The 21041-nt window shown below is 43.9% G+C and overlaps 1 protein-coding gene across 1 annotated transcript in view; it reads right to left on the bottom strand.

Moving 5' to 3' along the window:
* Nucleotides 1-21041, bottom strand: part of esrrgb (estrogen-related receptor gamma b) — a 55631-nt gene that overhangs the window by 9021 nt on the left and 25569 nt on the right. Inside the window, exons 4-5 of the mRNA XM_015947166.3 lie at nucleotides 17027-17137; nucleotides 12002-12163 (exon numbers count right to left, since the gene is read on the bottom strand). Coding sequence (XP_015802652.1) covers nucleotides 12002-12163; nucleotides 17027-17137 — 273 coding nt within the window. The remainder of the gene's footprint in view (nucleotides 1-12001; nucleotides 12164-17026; nucleotides 17138-21041) is intronic.

Raw genomic sequence — 21041 nt, 5'->3', positions numbered from 1 at the left:
TGGCCAGCAGTCTGGTGGACCCAGGCACGTCCGCTGAACATAAACATCGACCACCCCGACACCAGAAACCGCGAACGGCCTCCTTGTCTGCACCTCACCCTGACTCAGCATCTTCTCTGAGCCCACCAATAAATTACACATATAACTACTAGGGGATACTCTAGCTTTACCACACTGGTGGTGTGATGACACAGACCAAGTTTAATACTATTCTGACCACGTTTTTTGAAGTAATTGAAGATTAATCTAGGGGGCGCTGTGACCAACTACAGAAAAATCCCATTGAGGTCAGCTTTGGTTGACAAAGATGGTTTTCTGTTATTTTGGCATCAATCAGACGTTGCATGTGTTTTCTAGAGCCAGAGAGCTGAAAGGGGGTGGAGCTAAAGGGATTTGAACAAACAACCACATCAATGTGTTTGGTGCAGTCAAGTGATGACACAAGCCAAGTATAATGCCATTCTGACCTTGTCTTTAGAAGTTGATAAAGTTTGAACCCATCTAGGGGGCGCTGTGACAATTTACAACTAAATCCCATAGAGGTCATCTTTGGTCATCAAAGATGGTTTTCTGTTAATTTGGCATCAGTCAAACGTTGCATGGGTCATCTAGAGATAAAATGCTGTACGTGGGCAGAGTTAAAGTGATTTGAACAAGTGAGAACATATATGTGTTGATTGCAGTTGTGTGATGACTCCCACCATGTTTGATATAGTTTGGAGCTTTTTTGCAGAAGTTACAAAGGTTTTATTGTATCTAGGGGGCACTGTCCCAAATTTAGGAAACATTCCATGAAGCAGTTTGTAGGTTGATAACAGTCATTTGTGTGCAGTTTGGTGTGAATTGCATCATGCATGTGTTATTCAGGGCCTAATATCTGTCAGGGGGCGGAGCTAAAGAGATATCAAACAATGACCACAGGATTGTGTTGGGTGTCTTTGTGTGATGACACATAGCAAGTTTGGTGCAGTTGTGACCTCGTCTATACGAGTTATTACCGTTTTAAAGGTGTGTAGGAGGAGCTGTGGTGATATTATACAACGTTCACCAACCGTTTGTGCCTCATTGGCTAAAGGGCATGATTGTTGATTGCCATGTTCAGTCTCGTGCAGATCGGAGGCTGTTTGCAGAAGTTACAGTCAAACGTAAGGTCACGGCGTCACGCCAGAATTCGCCATGGTGTCAAAGCCCCTCCCTTTCTGGAAAGCTATCACAACTGAATGGTCATTACAGCATCATGAAGACAGTGCATGACCTTAGTGTCATGTTCACTGAATTAGAGGGGACAAATGTAAGCATTTCACCATAAAACAATCGACTTCCTGCTGTCAGGGGGCGGGGCTTAGGTAATGTCAGCTGTCCACATTGTCACTGTCTTGAGATGCGGTCAGTGTTCATGCATATGGGAGTTATTACGTCAAGTAATGCAATGGCAAAAGGTCAAAGTTTGAGGCTTAGCCACGCCCACACCTTTCAACTTTTGAAAAATCCGACAGTTGAATTTCCCCCCCTATGTCTTAAGAGTCTATAGCAGAAGTTTGAAGGCAATTGGTGAAAAGGGCGATGGGGCATCACTTTCCAAACGACGTGTGTGAAAACCACTAAATCGAGTACTTGGACCAAAATGGCCGACTTCCTGTGCGACATTGACTTGGCTCCAAGAGACTTTTTTGTAGTTCCCAAGGCACTACATTAGTGTACCAAATTTCATAGTTCTCAATTAAAGCATGGCTTGGAGCTGACAGTTTTAATGGTTCTAGGGGGCGCTATTTCAGAAAATAGGCCACACCCACCAACCTATCACGTTCATTTCTATTGGGGATCAGACTAGGATCACTCACCAGAGATTTCGTGGCGATATCATGATGAGGAAATGAGAGGCAAACATATTTACATGGTGTGATGGCGAATTTTGCCATGCTCCCAAAGCCTCGCCTTTTTTTGAAACCTGCCAATACTGGACACCAAGTTACCTCAACTTGTCTACTGCTATTTGCCAGAGATTGCTGGTGATTGGGTGAAAGGAGTGCAATAGGGAGCTGTGAAAAAGAGTGGCGTGGCGACAGGTCAAAGTTTGAGGCTTAGCCACGCCCACAACTTTCAACTTTTGAAAAATCCAACGGTTGAATTTCCCCCCCTATAGCTTAAGAGTATATAGCAGAAGTTTCAAGGTGATCGGTGAAAAGGGCGACGGGGCATCATTCTCCAAACAACGTGTGCAAAAACCACTAAATTGAGTACTTGAACCAAAATGGCCGACCTCCTGTGCGACTTTGCGCTTGGCTCCAAGAAACTTTTTTGTAGGTCCTGAGACACCACATTAGTGTTCCAAATTTCGTAATCCTCAGTCAAAGCATGGCTTAGGGCTGACAATTTTAATGGTCCTAGGTGGGCGTTATTTCAGAAAATAGGCCACGCCCATCGGATTTTCACATCAGAGTTTTTGGGGGGCCGGACTAGGATCACTCACCAGAAGTTTCGTGGTGATATCTTTAGAAATTACAAAATGGGAGGCAAATGTATGGCCGCGGCGGTACGCCAGAATTCGCCGTGCCGCCACAGCCCCGCCCTCTTTTGAAAACTCCCATATAATGACGCCAAGAAACACTCACTTGTCTTGAGTTACCAGCTACAAATTTGTGGTGATTAAGTGAAATGGGGCGATTTGGGACTTATCACAGTAAAACTTGACCTTTTTGGTCCTGAGGGCACGGGGCTTGTGTGATGTCATCATCCGACCATTCAATTTAGTTTGTGGCTGGATGTCGAATGACCACAGAAATTTTTGTAACTCTACTCTATTCGAGTATGGAACTTAACTATGTCAACAGACATATTAAACAGCTACTTAACAAAAACAGATGGTTAAATACATGAAAATCCATGATACAGGATAGGTCTCAGATGTGGAGGTCGACCTTTCTCTTCTACTCTCTAACATCAAACAGACAGACACCTGAAAAGACTCCGAACACCACAATACCTTTCACTAAACTCCGTGGCTAAAAGGAAGGTGATTGTGTGGTATTGACCTGAGCCTTGAAGCCACCCGGCTGCTTACTTAAATCTGAACTCGTACGGATCAAAATGACTTAAATACAGGCCCTCCCAATAGTTCTTATCAAGCAAAGAGAGAAACGATGGAAAGATAGAGAATGATGCAGAGAGAAAAGAGTGCTGGGGGTGTCATTGATTAGTAGATTGTAATCAGTCCACCAAATGCGAAAGACTGATCGATTCAAGCCTCAGATTTGACAAACAGACAGCTGATGGAGGACATCCGGTACATGTTTAGCGGGGGGAAGGGATGACTACGAGATCCCTGGATGCAGATATCGGGAATGCATCAGCACCAAGTTAGATTAAACTCTAACAGTTTCAGGATTAAAATTAAATAAAACTCCTCCACTTTAAAATGTGAGCTTAAATAAAATGAAAATTTCAATTCAACAGTTGATACATGTTACTAAAAGATTTAAAAAGCTCTCAAAAGTTTGAAACGAGTGGATTCTGTCATATCCCTCTTCGTCAATTTCCCCCTTTTACCCAATCAGTGTTATTTTTTGTATTGAGCTGAGGTCAGTGAGGTCCTGACATCCTGGGGAGTCACCTGGAGCTTCAGGTGTAGTTGAGTGTTGTCATGAAGTGTGAACCCCTAATGAAATGTTTACGTTTCACCCTACTGACTTGCTACCATTTGACTAAACACAATCAAATGAATTGCTTTTGTAGTTCTATTTTATGCTCTCATTACACCAGTAGAGGGTGACAGTTCCCACAATGACAACATATCAAAGAACATTTCTCAAGCCTACTGCACACCGGAAGCATCAGCTAAACGGAACGGCAGCGGAACGTCACAGCTTCAAATAGAATCCATTAGAGTCTACGGTGGTGATTCACACTAGCTGCGATGCAACAATTTTCAGACGCGTCAGAGAAGCGCTAATGTCGGGTTCTATTTTTGAAGCAAACCAGTTCCGGGACACAACAATTTCCGAAGTTAACATAATGAGCTTAAGTCACGCCCATCTACTTCAGGACCATGGGTCCCCGCAAGAACAAAAAAATTAATGCAAGTCAATGGGGCTAAAAACACCATTTTCTAATTCTGCTTGTTATGTTCCATGGATTTCACATATGATGTCCATGAATTTTAAAGACACATTTTTATGCCCATAATGCGCTTATTTTCGAATGGGGGGAAATGCTGTTTTTAGGTTGTGTGTGAAAATAAGTCCAGGACTACAAATGCGCTTCACGTAAATGATGTCATCAAACAGAGGGAAACTTAAGCAAACTTCAAATCCTTCCTTCAGGAGGGAAAAACCACCATAAAACTGGCCATGTGGTAAGTAGAAGTTGCGCTAGGGGAGAGGAGATTCTGTGGTGACGTGCTGATGTCTGATTTGTAGTCATGCTCAGAGCCGGATTAAATAAATGGACTACACTAGGCAGGCTGCATTTTTTGGCCCCACCCCTCCATCGATGTTATTTAATGAATTGAAATCTGAAACTTACCAAAGTTACTAATAAAAGTTCATTCACATTTTACACAGCCTAGCCTTTGGTTACAAAATGGTTGTTTGTATACCAAAATAAGTCATGTGTTGCATGTTAAACATTCTATCAGACAATTTTTATATATTAATTTATACGTAATTATACAGCTGTATTATATGCTAATTAATTATCCTCATCTTATCTATTGGGAGTGTCATTGTTAAGGCAGTAGTACCAGTAAATAACCACTAGGTGTAATTAAACTATGTAAACAGAGCTAATATGTTTATCTTATTTGCTCTGTTTACATTTAATCACTACATTTAATTAAAAAGATTTTCTGCTAAATGCAATAGCTTACAACATTTATAAATGTTGACAAATCAATCACATGATGGTGGAAAGACATTCAAGAATAAATAGATTCATTTGAATGGGCTGAAGCATGTTTTAAAGGTGCAAAAACAAACTATAAACACGCAGCCTAAATTGTTACAGTATAAATTTTATACAATCTATAATCTTAAAAGAAATTATTTTAATAAAATGAAAACATTATCTTAAGTTTTGATCTTGCTTTATGCTCATTCACGCTGTTGTTGCCTCTGCTGAATTAGAAATTCGGTGTGAATTTTCTGAGTGTGAACTTATTGTTTTGCTATTTGAACATTAATAAAACATATTTGAAAAATAATTAATAAAACCAGGAACACTTACCAAGGAAACCATTTCGCATTCTCCACTCCGGAATAATCTTCAGCCTTCCAGTATCACAGGCCTCAATCACAGCAGAAACACGTCTAAAGAAATGTTCCTTGGTTAAGCTTCGGTTTATGTCTCCAGATCTCCTCTGTGATGCAGAGGGGATGGTTTAGTGCAAAGTACTCATGCATCCTGTCATCAATTTGGTACCACTTTGCAGTATCAGATGGGTAGCTTGTTAACACCCTTTCTGGGTCAAGAGGCTCCTGCTGTAAGACTATATTGGGCTCACTTCTGGCTGGCTGCTGTTCTTCCAGTTCGTCCTTCTGTGACGGCGTTGGCGCTACAGCGTCTTCCGCCGCATTTCGCGCTGCATCTTCCACCGCGTCTCCTCCGGGTGTGGCTCAGGCCCGGCCTTTGGCTCTGCTGACTCGAGCAGGTTCACAGTTGTCGGACGGCTGCCCAAATAGCCTGACAGAAACTTCTGTAAAGCTCCCCACTGTCTCTTCTTTTGTTCCTCATCATTAAATTTTTTTTTAACGTTTTGCCGCACCCGAAAGCATCGTGAAAGTTAGTCTACTCAAAAACACCTGCTAGCTTTGTTGCGTCCCGCTCTGACCGCTTCTCTGACGCCCTTAATTGGGTGGCGCCCAAGTTGTAGGCTACACTCATGGGCTGGCGTTAATGTGACGTAGCCAATGTAATGGTCTATGTTTAAGATAAACATTGTCACTATTTTTAGTTAATTAATAAATATAGAAAAAAATTGTAGATAGGAGTCCTATCTACAAATTCTATCATAGGACATTTGTACATTTAATTTTAATTTATTTATTTTTAATTATGTCCCTCTGTCTGGGCCCCATCCAGCCAATCAGGCCCTAGGCACGTGCCTACTTTGCCTTTGCGTTAATCCGGCTCTGGTCATGCTAGCAGCAAACTTTTACATGCTGATAAATCTCAAAGTACATGACAGACATGGTTGAAACACACGTTACTTTTAATTGAAATTGCAGTACAACACGTGTGCGATCCAGGGTGTATGGCCATGTGGATTAGAAAATATTGTTGTTAGCCTCATTGACTTACATTCATTTTTTCATTCTTCCCACGAGCCGACCGGAAAGAGAGGACACTTAGGCTCCCTGTAAGGCTAGACAGGAAATCGCACACGGTTTCAGTGTAAACCTCTTGGTAATTTTCAAAGTAAAAGACTGTTGCAGCGAAGCAATTTCATATCTATGTAGATTACGTCAACACAGGTTGGCCTAATGGCTTATTTATTCCCAGCATCGTTCCAGAAGTGCAGCTGTGTGTTTTTCATGGCTTTAAGCAGTGGAGAGGAACATCATCATAAATTACATCAGAGATATCAAATATGATTTCTTTCTTTTGAGTTTGATGGCGGACGGCATAAACTTGAGGGATTTTGTAATTTTGTGAGTTAAGCGAGGAAAACAGCGGACAGGCCACTTTGCTGCTGAAACCCTGGAGTGCAGTGAGTAAACCGTTATGCTCCGCTGACACTTCCATTGTAGGGATCAGTTTGACTGAATATTCTTTAAGAACCAGTACTGGTACTCCCCTTTAAAGCATTCTCTCAGATATTATCCAGTTAACACACAACTGAAGTTTAATAAAAAAGATAAAGCAAGACAGCCGAGAAGTTTAGTGCTAATAATGAACATTACACATATATAAAATCTACAATGTTATTTAAATATTACCAATTTTGTTGAACCATGTTTCTAAAAACTGATATACTTTTATCACAGAAAATGTAAATATTTAATAATTACCACCAACAAGTTCACAAAAAATGTTTTATATTGATTTTTTCACAGAATCCTTCATAGAGCTCCGGACCCCACGTGACTCTCAGTTAGTGGACGCCATTTTGGCATGCAAAAAAAGGTAAACAAACACGGATGTAACCATGAACATGAACGGGATCCGCTTGGATTTTACTTCGTTGGAGTTTACTTCACACTTTAAAACAGAAGAAATCGTTTTATATAGTCAGAAATTAAATAGACTAAACATCTCCGACCCTTACCGTGCCCCTGGGATACTTTTTAAAAACGCCAGAAGCTGTCGGAGCGGCCTTCTTACCGGCACAACACCGGACCTGACCGGGGAACCCCTTGGGATTCCCCCGGCCAGAGGAGCTGGGGAGAAGGTCTGGGACTCTCGACTCTACTGCCCGCTCCGACGCCAGAAGCTGTCGGAACAGACTTCTTACCGGCACAACACCGGACTGACCGGGGAACCCCTTGGGATTTACCCGGAGGAGCTGGCTCCGGCGGCTGGGGAGAGGGAAGTCACGCTACTGCCCCCGCAACCCGACTCCGGATACGCGGATGAAAATGGATGGATGGACGGACAAATAACAGATTTACACGTAAGCAGTCTCGGTGAGACAGATAATAGCAATCCAAAGTGCTTTTATGTGTGATCTGATCAACCATTGCTTAAAAATGAAATACAGCTTAGCCGGTTAATTGCTGTGATCATAAAACACGGAAACGGCAGCACGCAGAACTCACGAGGCAACGTTTTACGTGATGTTTACTTGTTGCTATGAGTAATAAGACAGAAAAAGCCACGCCAAAATAAGTTTAGGAAGCCCACTAAGAATCATAATAAAAGCATTTAAAATAAATACCATACACAGTTGAGGAAACGTTGGTTTAAATACCTGATATGAAGCGGTCGCTGCATAAGCGAAAACCTTTACTCTCGGGATCCCACAGTTTCATTTTCGCCCGGTCACTAGTGCATTTTATTACAATGATCCAACGTTTGTGGCGCTCCGGATCCTGGGGAATCCTGTAGAAGGCTCATTCCTTATGTCGTCCGCGTCTGTTCTGCATCCTGGGGCACAACAGGAATCTACCATATTTCCCGTTTGATTGAGTTTTCTGACAATAACAAATAGTCCAGCTGCCGGCTTCTGCATGCCAATATGGCACCGTTTCGATTTGAACTGTTGCATGCCGGGAGAAGTGACGTCAACTCCCGGAGCTCTATAACCTTTGATTAACAAAAGATGGCTTCATTTTTTGCAAGACAAAACAGAAGTGGTGAAACTATGGGAGTTGAATAGGAAAATAACGTTGAGTCCGTTTTTTACTTTTCACTGTAAATTAAACGATCATAATAGCGTTGTTATTACATATGAAAAAAACAAACACCATCCAAAATTATGCCATTGTAGCTTTATAGATAATCCTAATCCTCGAGTGTTTGTAGAAAAGGAAAAGGACAGTGGTAATGTGAAAGTGCAGTATGAGTACAGATCACGTAAAGAAACGAGTCCCAGCTCAGGGCGGAGCAGTGACGGAGCGGATGGCAGTGGAGCTTGAAGCCGTCATTGAGAGCTGCGTCTAAAACAGACAGCAGTTCACTCTCTATTCATTTAGTATCATTACAGGCCTCCTAAGAGCCCTAATGGGCCTAATAAAAAGACAGAGGTTATAATGAAACTTGAGGACCCTATATGAGTAAAAGGAGCAGGTGGAGGGGAGGGGGGGTGCCAGGGGACCTGGAGAACAAGGAGGCCAGAAAGAGAGAGAGAGAGAGAGAGAGAGAGAGAGAGAGAGAGAGAGAGAGAGAGAGAGAGAGAGAGAGAGAGAGAGAGAGAGAGAGAGAGAGAGAACATGATAACAGAAAATGTGAAAAAAACAATCAAAAGGGAGTAAAGTGGTGCTTAGAACTGTGTGAGGATTAAATATAACTTGAACAATCGTCTGGTTAGGCTGAAATTTGATTTTCACAACGCTAAAAATAACGCAAATAACAGCTTTCAATTGTTATTTTGTCCCCAGTTTAGTGCAGACTTTCTTCAGGGTTTCTTCTCCACATCTGGATGCTGAAGGACTTCTACATTAATGAAGCTATCTGCACTAATGACTCCTATTACCTCATCGTTAGGGCCATTTGCTTGGCGGGTTATGGGTGTAATGGTGGGCGTGGACTGTTAAACTGTAGGGACCCCTTTTCGTCTTAATTATTACTTAGTGACACTCTGACCTGGTGGCCTCGGGTAAAGTGTCCCCAGAGTGCCATGCCGTCCATTAATATCGCTGCTGGCAGATCTGAATTCAGATGGTTCAAGCTTTCAGGATCAATAGTGATACTTAGAAAATGTGACAGAAAATAAGGCAAACAATTTATCTTGCTTTTTCACAGCAGAACAAAACTTTACAACCAACAAGAGCGAAAGTAAAAAAGTTCACTCTTCGTAGAAATGGGTGTGTATTGGCAAAAATCCAATGGTATGATATGTATAACAATACAGGATGGGGCGGAGACAATACGATATATTAAAGTCCCATTAGTCATCACACACTGGTGAAATTCATCTCTTTATTTGAACTATTTAGGGGTTTACTCACCCCCAATACAACCCCTTAAAGCCGAGTGTCAAGCAGAGAGGCATTGGGTACCATTTAAGGTCTTTGGGATGACCCAACCGGGATTTGAACCCCGATCTCCCAGTCCCAGGGTGGACACTCTACCACTAGGCCACTGAGAAGGTAATACCATACCATAAAAGCCAAATAATAGTCTAAATTTATTTAGAAAATTCAGGTCAGATGTTTACAAGTAGAAGTGGTTGATACACCAAAATTTTACCAATGCCGAAATATACCGACGCCCTTTTGCCCATGTCAGTACAATAGGTATTTGAAAAAAAAAAAAAAGAAAAGACGTGTGTTGGTCGCCGATTTTCATGTTCCTTCAAGAAGCCATGCTACGAACTGGATAGGGAGGAGTCATGTTGTTTAGTCACATGACTCCGCCCCATCTGGTCTGTAACAAGAAGTGAAAGACAGTTCAAATGTTGAAGTAGCGGGCAGCGGAAACTGGCATTAGCGTCTGAATCCCAAATGTTACCAAACTGTTGTCGGAGAATTTTTGCGGGAACAGGCTTCTCCTTAATCAAATGTACCACCGCTACGTCTAACTGCCACTGTATGGGTAGTTATCGTCCATTTATCGCTATCGAAGTGAACTGCTCAATAAATTGTGGTGTTGATTTGTGGCAGTTTCACCCAGCCATACATCCAAGAAACATCCAGTGCTTTCTCAAGATCTTGTTGTTCCATCAGACTGAAGGTGGTAAAAACTGCTGCCACCTAGCAGTCGGAGTTTGAATTGCACCACATAAAGGAAATGCAATAAATGTTGGCATGTAAATTCTCAAAAAAAAAAAGATAGATGCACTGCTGCTGTTAAATATTGATTCAGTATTTTGAAAACGAAATATCACAATATTTCAGTTTATTGGTATTTTCTTACCTAATAAATAGCTCCATTAATAACATGCACATGCGAATCACCACCAGTGATGATTCTGCTCCTCTGGCAAAATCTAAGACCAGCTTTAGATTTCAAATTGCAAAAATAAATGTATCAGTTTCGATGTGAGAATACATTTTTGTGTTTACTGAATTGATCCCAGTTAACTGAGCTAAAACACCCATGAATCCACGTGTATTTTAGCTTTTTAGAAAATTTTAAACAACCATTTTGGGAAAAACTTTACTGTAAAGTTGGAACACCCCCTTGAATTTTCTTTAAACTGAATCTTCTGTGTAACGTAAGTGTTGTTTAGTTAAAATTCAGTGGATACATAATTAAATGTAAGACAACACAAACTGCAATGAAACAGAAAAACAACAAATCCATTAACAGCAGCAAAGCGTTGTCGGTGTTCAGAGTGAAACGCTCTCCTAACACTTGCATTTTAGCATCATGTAACCTGAATGTCAGGTGGACCATATGATTAGTGGCCTGTTTTGTGTTTAATTACTTGTGACAGCGACTAATGCTGATGCAGCAGTTCATTGTCTCTCAGACGATCAAACATTATTCTGATGCTGAGAACAGAGATTAGGGGAAACCCTAAAGAAAAAATAATGTAGAAAAATTTTTTAATTCTTTTATGTGAGAAAAATGTATTTTACATGTAAAAATGTTGTTAGTTTAAGAGTTTATAACACAGCGTGACTTACAAGGATCCAAGTTCCCAAACTTTCCAGAACCAGTAATGAGAAAAATATTTCTAAATCTAATAAAAAAAAGTTCATACAACTTATTTTAACAGAATTATAATGAGATTTGAAAAACACACTTTTTCTTTAAACATACTGAAGTCTGTAGTGTGTGTTCATTCTGATAAAAATAAAGAGAAAGAGGAAAATCAAACATTTACATAACAACATGTTATTTAGGAATCCATCAACAAGGGAGGAAGAATTTCCCTAAATTTTTCAGGATTTCCCTAAAATAAATCAATCCAACCAGCGGTCCGGTTCTATGTAGTCTCCTTAAGTGAGTAAGAGGATTGCTTTTCTTTAAGTGTGGAATTGAAATGGAACACATTGACACAGAGGCGGGCCCCGGGCCCCAGACTCTCCCACCCCACCCAGTCAAATCAAAGGTTTCAGCTGCTCTTTATTGATTAGATTTTAGAATATGGGACTAGCTTCTCCCCTAGGTGCAGATGAGCAGCAGATGTTAATTATCCTGTGTGTGTGTGTGTGTGTGTGTGTGTGTGTGTGTGTGTGTGTGTGTGTGTGTGTGTGTGTTGGAGGGTTGTGTACAACAGTTGGTAAACTACTTGAGTAATCTAAAATCCTGATGTTTGAATTATTTAAACAGCAAATGTTTTCTCATACATTTACTTTTTCTGTCACCACAACAACTGGACTGATTTTTTAGTTGATTCTTTCTGCCTTTTGTTTACAGAAATTCTAATTTTTTAGAAGATGCAGGGGTGATCCGTCACCTGGGATGTGTTTGGCCCAGCCGATGATGACCACCAGCTCACGGTCAGCGAGGTCACAGAGGGTGGTCAAAGCCTTGATATCCCCATCAGGCACGGTTGGGTCGGGCATGGCGTAGATCTTCTCCGGTTCCACAACCAGTAGATGGGAAACTATCTTGGACACTGGCAGAGTGAAATAAAACAGAGAGAAAGAAGTTAATTTTAAATATACTTTAGCAAGTCAAGCGGTAAGCTGCCCGAGTCATGAATATGATCAGTTTTGGTGAGCACAATTACAGAATGGTAAATGGCCTGTATTTGATATAGCACCTTCTAGAGTCCTGGAACCCTCCAAGACACTTTACAACACAATCAGTCATTCACCCATTCACACACACATTCACACACTGGTGGGATGAGCTACGATGTAGCCACAGCTGCCCTGGGGGGCACTGACAGAGGCGAGGCTGCCGAGCACTGGCGCCACCGGTCCCTCCGACCACCACCAGCAGGCAACGTGGGTTGAATGTCTTGCCCAAGGACACAACGAAAGCGACAGACTGAGTGGGGCTCGAACCTGCAACCTTCCGACTACAGGACGAGCGCTTAACTCCTGTGCCACCGTCGCCCGAACATTCAATTCTGCTTTTAACACTTTTGTTGTAATTTCTGAATATGCAAATGTAAAAACATGCCACATGCAATGTTTAAAGCTGGGGTATGCAGATAAAAATGATAGTTACTCTAAAATTGCTTCAATTTGACCATCTGACTCTGTTCTATGATATCAAGCAGGTACTCTTTCATATTTTATATTTCCCTCCAAGTCTTTCCCCACAGTCTCCAACCTGAGACCAATAAAACTGCATGCTCACAAGAGGGAGTTGTCAATAAGAATGTGCCCCAGTTCCCAGCATGCACTGCAGGGTGATGCAATGACGTGCATAGACATGAATACGTAAAAGTATCATTGGGCTCTGGAGCATTGCCGCCATATTGGATGGGTCCCTCACTATCTAAACACTACTAGAGTCTTTGCAAAGTGAGCAAATATGATTATTATTTTGTGCGGCCTATAGTTGCAACAGCTGGTGCACTATTGTAAACTGATCATGTGCCATTACTATTGACTTAGCCTACCTATTGGGATTTAAATTTTTTTTATTAAATTTATTAGTATTAGAAATATCATGTCATGCCATGTGTCTGATTTTGTGAAAAAGCTTGATAAAATGTGTTTTTTAGTTTAGTAAACTGCTTCCTGCAGTAGAAATAAATGAACTGGGCGTGAATAGAGACCCATTAAAGATGGTGGTGCAGCTGCCTCGCCAACACCTAGGCAACACCAGTCCACGTCACGTCCACATGTACAGTATGGTGCCTGTGCTGACGCACAGTCAGCTTAGCACACCAACCTAGCTTGAAGGCTAACTCAACCTGCATTGAATTAAAATCAGTCTGTAAACATCAAGCTAAGAGTGGAAAAAGGGGAGGGAGAGGAGTGAAAATAGATTTATTCTTTGTGAATTTGAGCTAAGTAATTAGCATAGCATTCAAGGTTACGCTACATCAGACTATTGTTTGAGCTTGTTGTAGCATTAGCAGCGATCGCGAGTGCTGGATTTCTGTCAGTTTTAGGTGTTTCCCTGCTTGAATACTGCAGATTTGATAAAAATGAATGACTATCAGCATTGGCCCTGGAACCCAAGTCCTTGAGAGGGGGTGGACACTCTCCTTTGCTGGAGTTGCTCCAGGTGAGAGGCGGAGGGCTGGGGTTGGCTTTTTGTTAGCCCCAAGACTCTCTGCCTGTGTGTTGGGGTTTACCCCGGGGGACGAGAGGGTAGCTTCCCTGCGTCTTCGGGTCGGGGAACGGGTCCTGACTGTTGTTTGTGCTTATGGGCCAAATATCTGTTCAGAGTACCCACCCTTTTTGGAGTCTCTGGGACGAGTACTCCATCAGGGGACTCCATTGTCCTGCTGGGGGACTTCAATGCTCACGTGGGCAATGACAGCATGACCTGGAGGGGTGTGATTAGGAGGAACGGCCCGCCTGATCTGAACTTGAGTGGTGTTTCGTTATTGGACTTCTGTGCAAGTCGCAGGTTGGCCATAACGAACACCATGTTCAAACATAAGAATGCCCATCGGTACACTTGGTACCAGGGCAGCCTAGGTCGCAGATCGATGATAGACTTTGTAGTCGTATCATCTGACCTGCGGCCATATGTTTTGGGCACCCGAGTGAAGAGAGGAGCAGAGCTGTCAACTGATCACCACCTGGTGGTGAGTTGGATCAGATGGCAGGAGAAGATGCCGCGTAGACCTGGCAGACCCAAACGCATAGTGAGGGTCTGCTGGGAACACCTGGCAGAAGAACCTGATAAGACGGTCTTCAACTCCTACCTCCGGCAGAGCTTTGACCGCATCCCGAGAGCAGTGGGGGACATTGACTCCGAGTGGGCCTTGTTCCACTCTGCGATTGTTGAGGCGGCTGTTGCTACCTGTGGTCGCAAGGTCGCCGGTGCCAGTCGTGGTGGCAAGCCCTGTACCCGCTGGTGGACACCAGAGGTTCGGGGAGCCATCAGGCTGAAGAAGGAGGCCTACAGGGCGTGGCTGGTCTGTGGGTCTCCGGAGGCAGCAGACAGGTACCGGATAGCCAAGCGGGGTGCAGCAGTGGCAGTAGCCGAGGCAAAATCTCGGGTGTGTGAGGAGTTTGGTGAGGCCATGGAGAAAGACTATCGATCAGCTCCAAAGAGGTTTTGGCAAACTGTCCGGCGCCTCAGGAGAGGGAGGCAGCAACTCACTCACACTGTTTACAGTGGGGATGGGGAGCTGCTGACGTCAACTGGGGCTATAGTCGGACGGTGGAAGGAATACTTTGAGGAGCTCCTCAATCCCACCTACGCGCATTCTGAGGAGGAACCAGAGCCGGGAGACCTGGGGATGGACTGTCCAATCTCGGGGGCAGAAGTTGCTGAGGTAGTCAAACAACTACACAGCGGTGGAGCCCCGGGGGCCGATGAGATTCGTCCTGGGTATCTCAAGGCTATGGATGTTGTAGGGCTGTCGTGGTTGACACGTCTCTGCAACATTGCGTGGTCATCAGGGGCAGTTCCTGTGGAGTGGCAGACCGGGGTGGTGGCCCCCATCTTTAAGAAGGGTGACCTGAGGGTGTGTTCCAACTACAGGGGGATCACACTCCTCAGCCTCCCTGGAAAGGTCTACTCCAAGGTACTGGAGAGGAGGGTCCGATCGATAGTTGAATCTCAGATTGAGGAGGAGCAACGTGGTTTTCGTCCTGGCCGTGGAACTGTGGACCAGCTCTATACCCTTGCAAGGGTGATGGAGGAAGCATGGGAGTTTGCCCAACCAATCCACATGTGTTTTGTGGATTTGGAGAAGGCTTATGCTGTGTCTCCAGAAGCACCCTGTGGGGGACGCTCCAGGAGTATGGGGTGGGTGGCTTTCTGTTAAGGGCCATTCAGTCCCTTTACCAGAGGAGCGTGAGTCTGGTCCGCATAGCCGGTAGTAAGTCGGACCTGTTCCCGGTGAGGTTTGGACTCTGCCAGGGCTGCCCTTTGTCACCGGTTCTGTTCATTACCTTTATGGACAGAATTTCTAGGCGCAGCCGTGGTGTGGAGTGTGTCGAGTTTGGTGGCAGGAGAATCTCGTCTCTGCTTTTTGTGGATGATGTGGTCCTCCTAGCTTCATCCAGCTCTGACCTTCAGCTCTTGCTGGGTAGGTTCGCGGCCGAGTGTGAAGCGACTGGGATGAGGATCAGCACCTCCAAATCTGAGACCATGGTTCTCGACCGGAAAAGGGTGGCTTGCCAACTCTGAGTCGGGAGAGAGGTCCTACCTCAAGTGGAGGAGTTTAAGTATCTCTGGGTCTTGTTCACGAGTGAGGGTAGGAGGGATCGGGAGATCGACAGGCGGATTGGTTCGGCGTCTGCAGTGATGCGGACGCTGAGCCGATCTGTCATGGTGAAGAGGGAGCTGAGCCAGCAAGCCAGGCTCTCGATTTACCGGTCGATCTACGTCCCAATCCTTACCTATGGTCAAGAGCTTTGGGTAATGACCGAAAGAACGAGATCGCGAATACAAGCGGCCGAAATGATTTTCCTCCGTAGGGTGGCCGGGCTCAGCCTTATGGGCCATTCCCATCTGTACTGGGTCGGCCTGGGCCGGATAGCGTAGGTTGTTTACATATCTGGGTGGCCTGGTATTTTTCCGGGCCAACCAAGGCTCATTGTCAGCCCTCTTCTCAAGGGGGTCTGCTTCAGGCCGACCAGGGCCAACACACCCACTGCTGACAGCAAATTCACACCTTCCATTAGAGCAAGCCTCTGATTGGTGGGTAGAATCAGCCCACATGGGCAAGGATGTGTGGAATCAACCGGGCCAGGCTGGGGCCGACTGGGGCTACCCGACCCGGGCCGACCCGGTACAGGTGGAAATGGCCCATTAGAGATAGGGTGAGGAGCTTGGACATTCGGGAGGGACTGGGAGTAGAACCGCTGCTCCTCCGGATCGAAAGGAGTCAGTTGAGGTGGTTTGGGCATCTGGTCAGGATGCCTCCTGGACGCTTCCCTGGGGAGGTGTTTCGGGCATGTCCTGCCGGCAGGAGGCCCCCGGGTCGACCCAGGACACGTTGGAGAGGTTACATCTCCAATATGGTCCAGGAACGCCTTGGGGTCCTGCCGGAGGAGTTGGTGGAGGTGGCCGGGGAGAGGATGGTCTGGAGCTCCCCAGTTGGGATGCTGCCCCCGCGACCCGGACCCGGATAAGCGGAGGAAGACGACGGCGACGAATGACTAGCAGCTCCTGCAAAATTTGATAAAGGCTGAGGAGACAATTTAGCAGTTAGAATCAGGTGTGATTGAACAGCAACACAACAAAAACATTACTTTTGATGTAGCACTACAAGGCTACTTGTGTGTGAATGTGTGCTATGAGGTGTAGCTTTTCATATTCAGCTTGATGACATCATACAAACAACCACAGTTTTAATAAAACATTAAACTAATATTTAAAGCTTAATACTTACAGGGTTTTTTGGCTGGAGGAGGGATGGTGAGTCCAAGATAGGAGCCATTCTCTGCATCCAACCTCCGTTTATACTTCTGTCGCCCCCCTCTCACTCGGTCCAGACGCACACCTGCAGGACAAAAGGTCACAGAGAACGTGGCTGCTTAGAAGAATCAAATTAAATAAAGTTATAGTCAGAAATTTTATTTTTTGAACACATCATATTTAGTCATTGCTCTCCTACTTTTGCTCAGCATCCATGAGGACATTATTTCATCTTTACTGTGTTTTTATAGCCGAGACGACAATAAAGCTCTACTTGACTCGACGCACCGTGATATTTAAGTACAACCATTCTGTTTACAGCTTCACTTCAGCTAAATCTTCATTATTACATTTAAACACAAAGGACAGCTTTATGATGGGATATTTGCTAATATAATCATTGTTAATCATAACGCTATGTCATTTATATTAAAGCTTATTATTGGGGAACATCAGCTTTTTTTCTGCTGAGTTATAAAACTCAACAATTAAAACACTTGTGGTGTTTTTGCAGCGTAAAACTGACATTTTAATTTGAGTTCTAATGAGTTTATTACTTTACAGGGGATTTATAATTGGTCAGTTTATTTCTGAAGGTAAATTCAGTGAAAGGAAATTTTTATGCCTTCATTTTGACACTTTTGACTCAGCCGTTTAGTGGAGGTCCCAGCATATATCTGAGACACTTCTGGGATTGTCTCCAAAGCCATCACAAAGGACACTAAATGCTCCACACACCTTACGAGCTGAACCCACACCAAGGGGCGAGCGGACGGGGAAACAAACAGATTTTTACATGGTCAAGTGGAATTGAGTCATGTGAGATTTCCCAGTGACTCGCATAAATTCCTTTGACTCCCCTGGAAACAAAAGAATCAGATTAGGATGGTCTTTCAATTTCCTGACACCGACTATCCACTAACCTAATTACCCAGCATGCCCAGAGGGAGCCCATTCTTCCCAGCAAACACAGTGAGATCATTTTATGCCTCGCAGATTGAAGCTAAATCGAGAGCCCCTCTTCTAACACAGCTTTCCATTTGCACGCCTTAAAGTAATCAATAAGGCTTGTAAATAGACTTCTTGTTCTTTGAACACATGTGGATGTGGTTGTAATAAGTTGAGGCCAGCGAGGAGCTGGTGCTGCTTGGGCTGTTGTACTTGTTACTATTACTTAAGTTAAATTAAAATTATACATCTGGAAAATGTGTGCATGCACACATCCCAAAACCCAAAGCTTCTAGCTTTCCACCCATCTTGAAAAATCGAATTCAAGCACTTCAGGGGAAATTTCGAGCATTTACAGAATCTTAATCATCCTGTCTAAAGTGGTAATTAACTCATTCTCTGCCAATGACGACTAAAGTCGGCAGTTGCATTTTTTGACTGTGTGGGCGTCGAAACGAGCCCCGCACCGTGAGAACAAACATCCCATCTCTAAAGCTGATCTTCATCCACATACGTCACACGTCACATGATCAGGAAGCAGAAAGTCCATGTGTTAGGAGATCGTTTTGGGCCGCTGCTGTAAAAAAAAGTGAGGCGCAAACCGGAAAAGCTTCTACCGATCTCAATTCGACAACGGATTATGAAAGAACAGATATCGCTCGAAACACGCAGATTCTTCCTGATATAAGAGTTGAGTCTACTCTTTGTTTTGTTAGTTTTGGCGTTATCATCATAGAGTGCAACGTTCTGTGACTCCTATAAAAACAGTGAAAACGCTGAAAAACGCTGGCCGCAAAGGGCTTTTTTGATCAGGAAACGCTGGCAGTGAATGGGATAAAATTGTTCAAATGCTGGTGAAAGGTCATCCAGGTCATGGTAATCCAAAGTGTTCAACTAGACTTCTTTGGTTCCTTGAAGACTATGTCAAACCTCATCAATTCTGACTGGAAAACGAGCGAGCCAGGCTTGTAAACTGTTGCTGTCTGTTGTTACTTAACAATCTGAAACTACCTATGAATACCCGTCCTCCATGCACCCAAGGAGTTGTTTAAGTTGTTAGGTCCTATTGTGTTGTAATGGTTGTGTTGATTAGATGCAGGAGAATGTGATCAAGAATTAAACTGTTTTGGAATTAGGTTTAGCGCTACAATGCAGTGCTAAACAGCAACAGTTCATAAGCTCGACTTTTCCATATTCGAGTCAGAACTGACAAAGCTCCTCAGATGAGAAGCGAAACGCCTTCATGAAACCAAAGAAGTCCATTTGCCTTCATTTGAACCCTTTGGCTAGTTTTAAAGAATCATTTGGGGATTCAAATGGTTAGTATTTCACCAAATAAAAGGATATTGATACCTTGGTTTAAAATAATGAATATATTTTGTCATATTTAACTAAAACTGTTAAGTGATAAAATAAAAGGTTTGAAAAATGAAAGTCAACATGGAAGTTTGACCTTTTAAATGCTGTAGAAACATTTTCTAGCATTTTCATGAGTTTGTCCATGACATCACACACACACACACACACACACACAAACACACACACACACACACACACACACACACACGCACGCACGCACGCACGCACGCACGCACGCACACACACGCACGTGCACACGTGCACAGACACACACACACACACGCGCGTTTTCCTGCTGTGGGCTGCCAGGTCACATGGTTGCAACAACAACGTGACAAACAGCCAGAGTTCAAATTCCAAGATCTGCAGGGGCTGTTTGTACTGGAACATCCGACTGGACCAGGATTAATAGACATCAAGAGGAATTAGAAGCTCTGTGCAACAACAGTTTCACTTTACCGCTCAACAACATGAAACGGTCAAGACCTGAAGCGAGAGGGTGGAGCGACAGAGAGAAAAACGGATGAATGGTTCAGATGGTGCTGAAGAACGGGGAGGGTTAGGGAATGAGACGGAGGGAGCTGTTGTTTTTGGCTGAATATATCAGATTTCTGCAAGATTGTTGTTTTTTTTCCTTCTTCTCAGTCCTCCAGTCTGTCAGTCTGGCTCTGTGGCTCATCCTCTCAACATCAGGTGTACATCTCCACCCTGACGGTCAGCCTGTCCCAGCCAGTGCCTGACCTGTGCTCCATGGATTATGTACACCCCCACCGCATATGTGACACGGAGCAGCATGGAGAATCCAACCACAACAAGACAGCTGGATGAGGCCCCTTGTGTGAGGCTGGGGAACGGGGGGTTACTGTCAGCACAACATTCCACGCTTCATATTTACATATCAGCCTTCAAGTTTCAAGACAGAAAAAACATATTTAAACGACAACCAGGAGATCCTGGTATACCAGGCACACATCTTTGTTTCTGTTGTCTATGTAGAAATCATTAAGCCAAACTCTAAATGCATAGAGTGAGGTTATGAGGTAAAACAGGTGCCCTAACAGTAATAAATCAACAAAGATCACACTCTTTTAGCGTATGCCGCCTGACAGTTCATCCCTGTAATGAGTGCTTTTATTTATGTGTTGAAAGACGATGAGGTGTATTTACATCCATGTGATCTCCATGGCCACCTGACCCCGGATTCCCTTTCACATTCACTATAGTTATTGACTGGTCGAAGCTCAAAGAAAATTCCTGATTGAAACATTTATGCCGTTTCTGTACAACGGGGATTCCCAAAGTGTGGTGCGCGCACCGGGTGCGCGATCTGCCGCTAGGGGGTGCGCAAGGTGAAAAGTGTAATGGCTGTGGAGCTCAGAGAAGTCTGTCAAAAGTCACCATTAGCGTAGCCAGAAACTCATTTGTGGGTGGGCCTAAGAAAATGTAAGTGGGCACAATAAATGTAATTGAAACCAAGTATATTTTGCTTGTGTGTGTGTGTGTGTGTGTGTGTGTGTGTGTGTGTGTGTGTGTGTGTGTGTGTGTGTGTGTGTGTGTGTGTGTGTGTGAGTGTGTGTCCTCTGCACATGCCCTAGCTCAGGGGTCGGCAATCCGCGGCTCTAGAGATGCATGCGGCTCTTCCATCCATCTGATGCGGCTCTCTGTGCTTGTAAAATAATGAA

The sequence above is a fragment of the Nothobranchius furzeri genome, chromosome 2, assembly GCF_043380555.1.
Source record: "Nothobranchius furzeri strain GRZ-AD chromosome 2, NfurGRZ-RIMD1, whole genome shotgun sequence".
NCBI classification, from domain to species: Eukaryota; Metazoa; Chordata; class Actinopteri; order Cyprinodontiformes; family Nothobranchiidae; genus Nothobranchius; species Nothobranchius furzeri.
The sequence above is the reverse complement of the archived record's forward strand: the minus strand, read 5'-3'. Positions and strand labels throughout refer to the sequence as shown.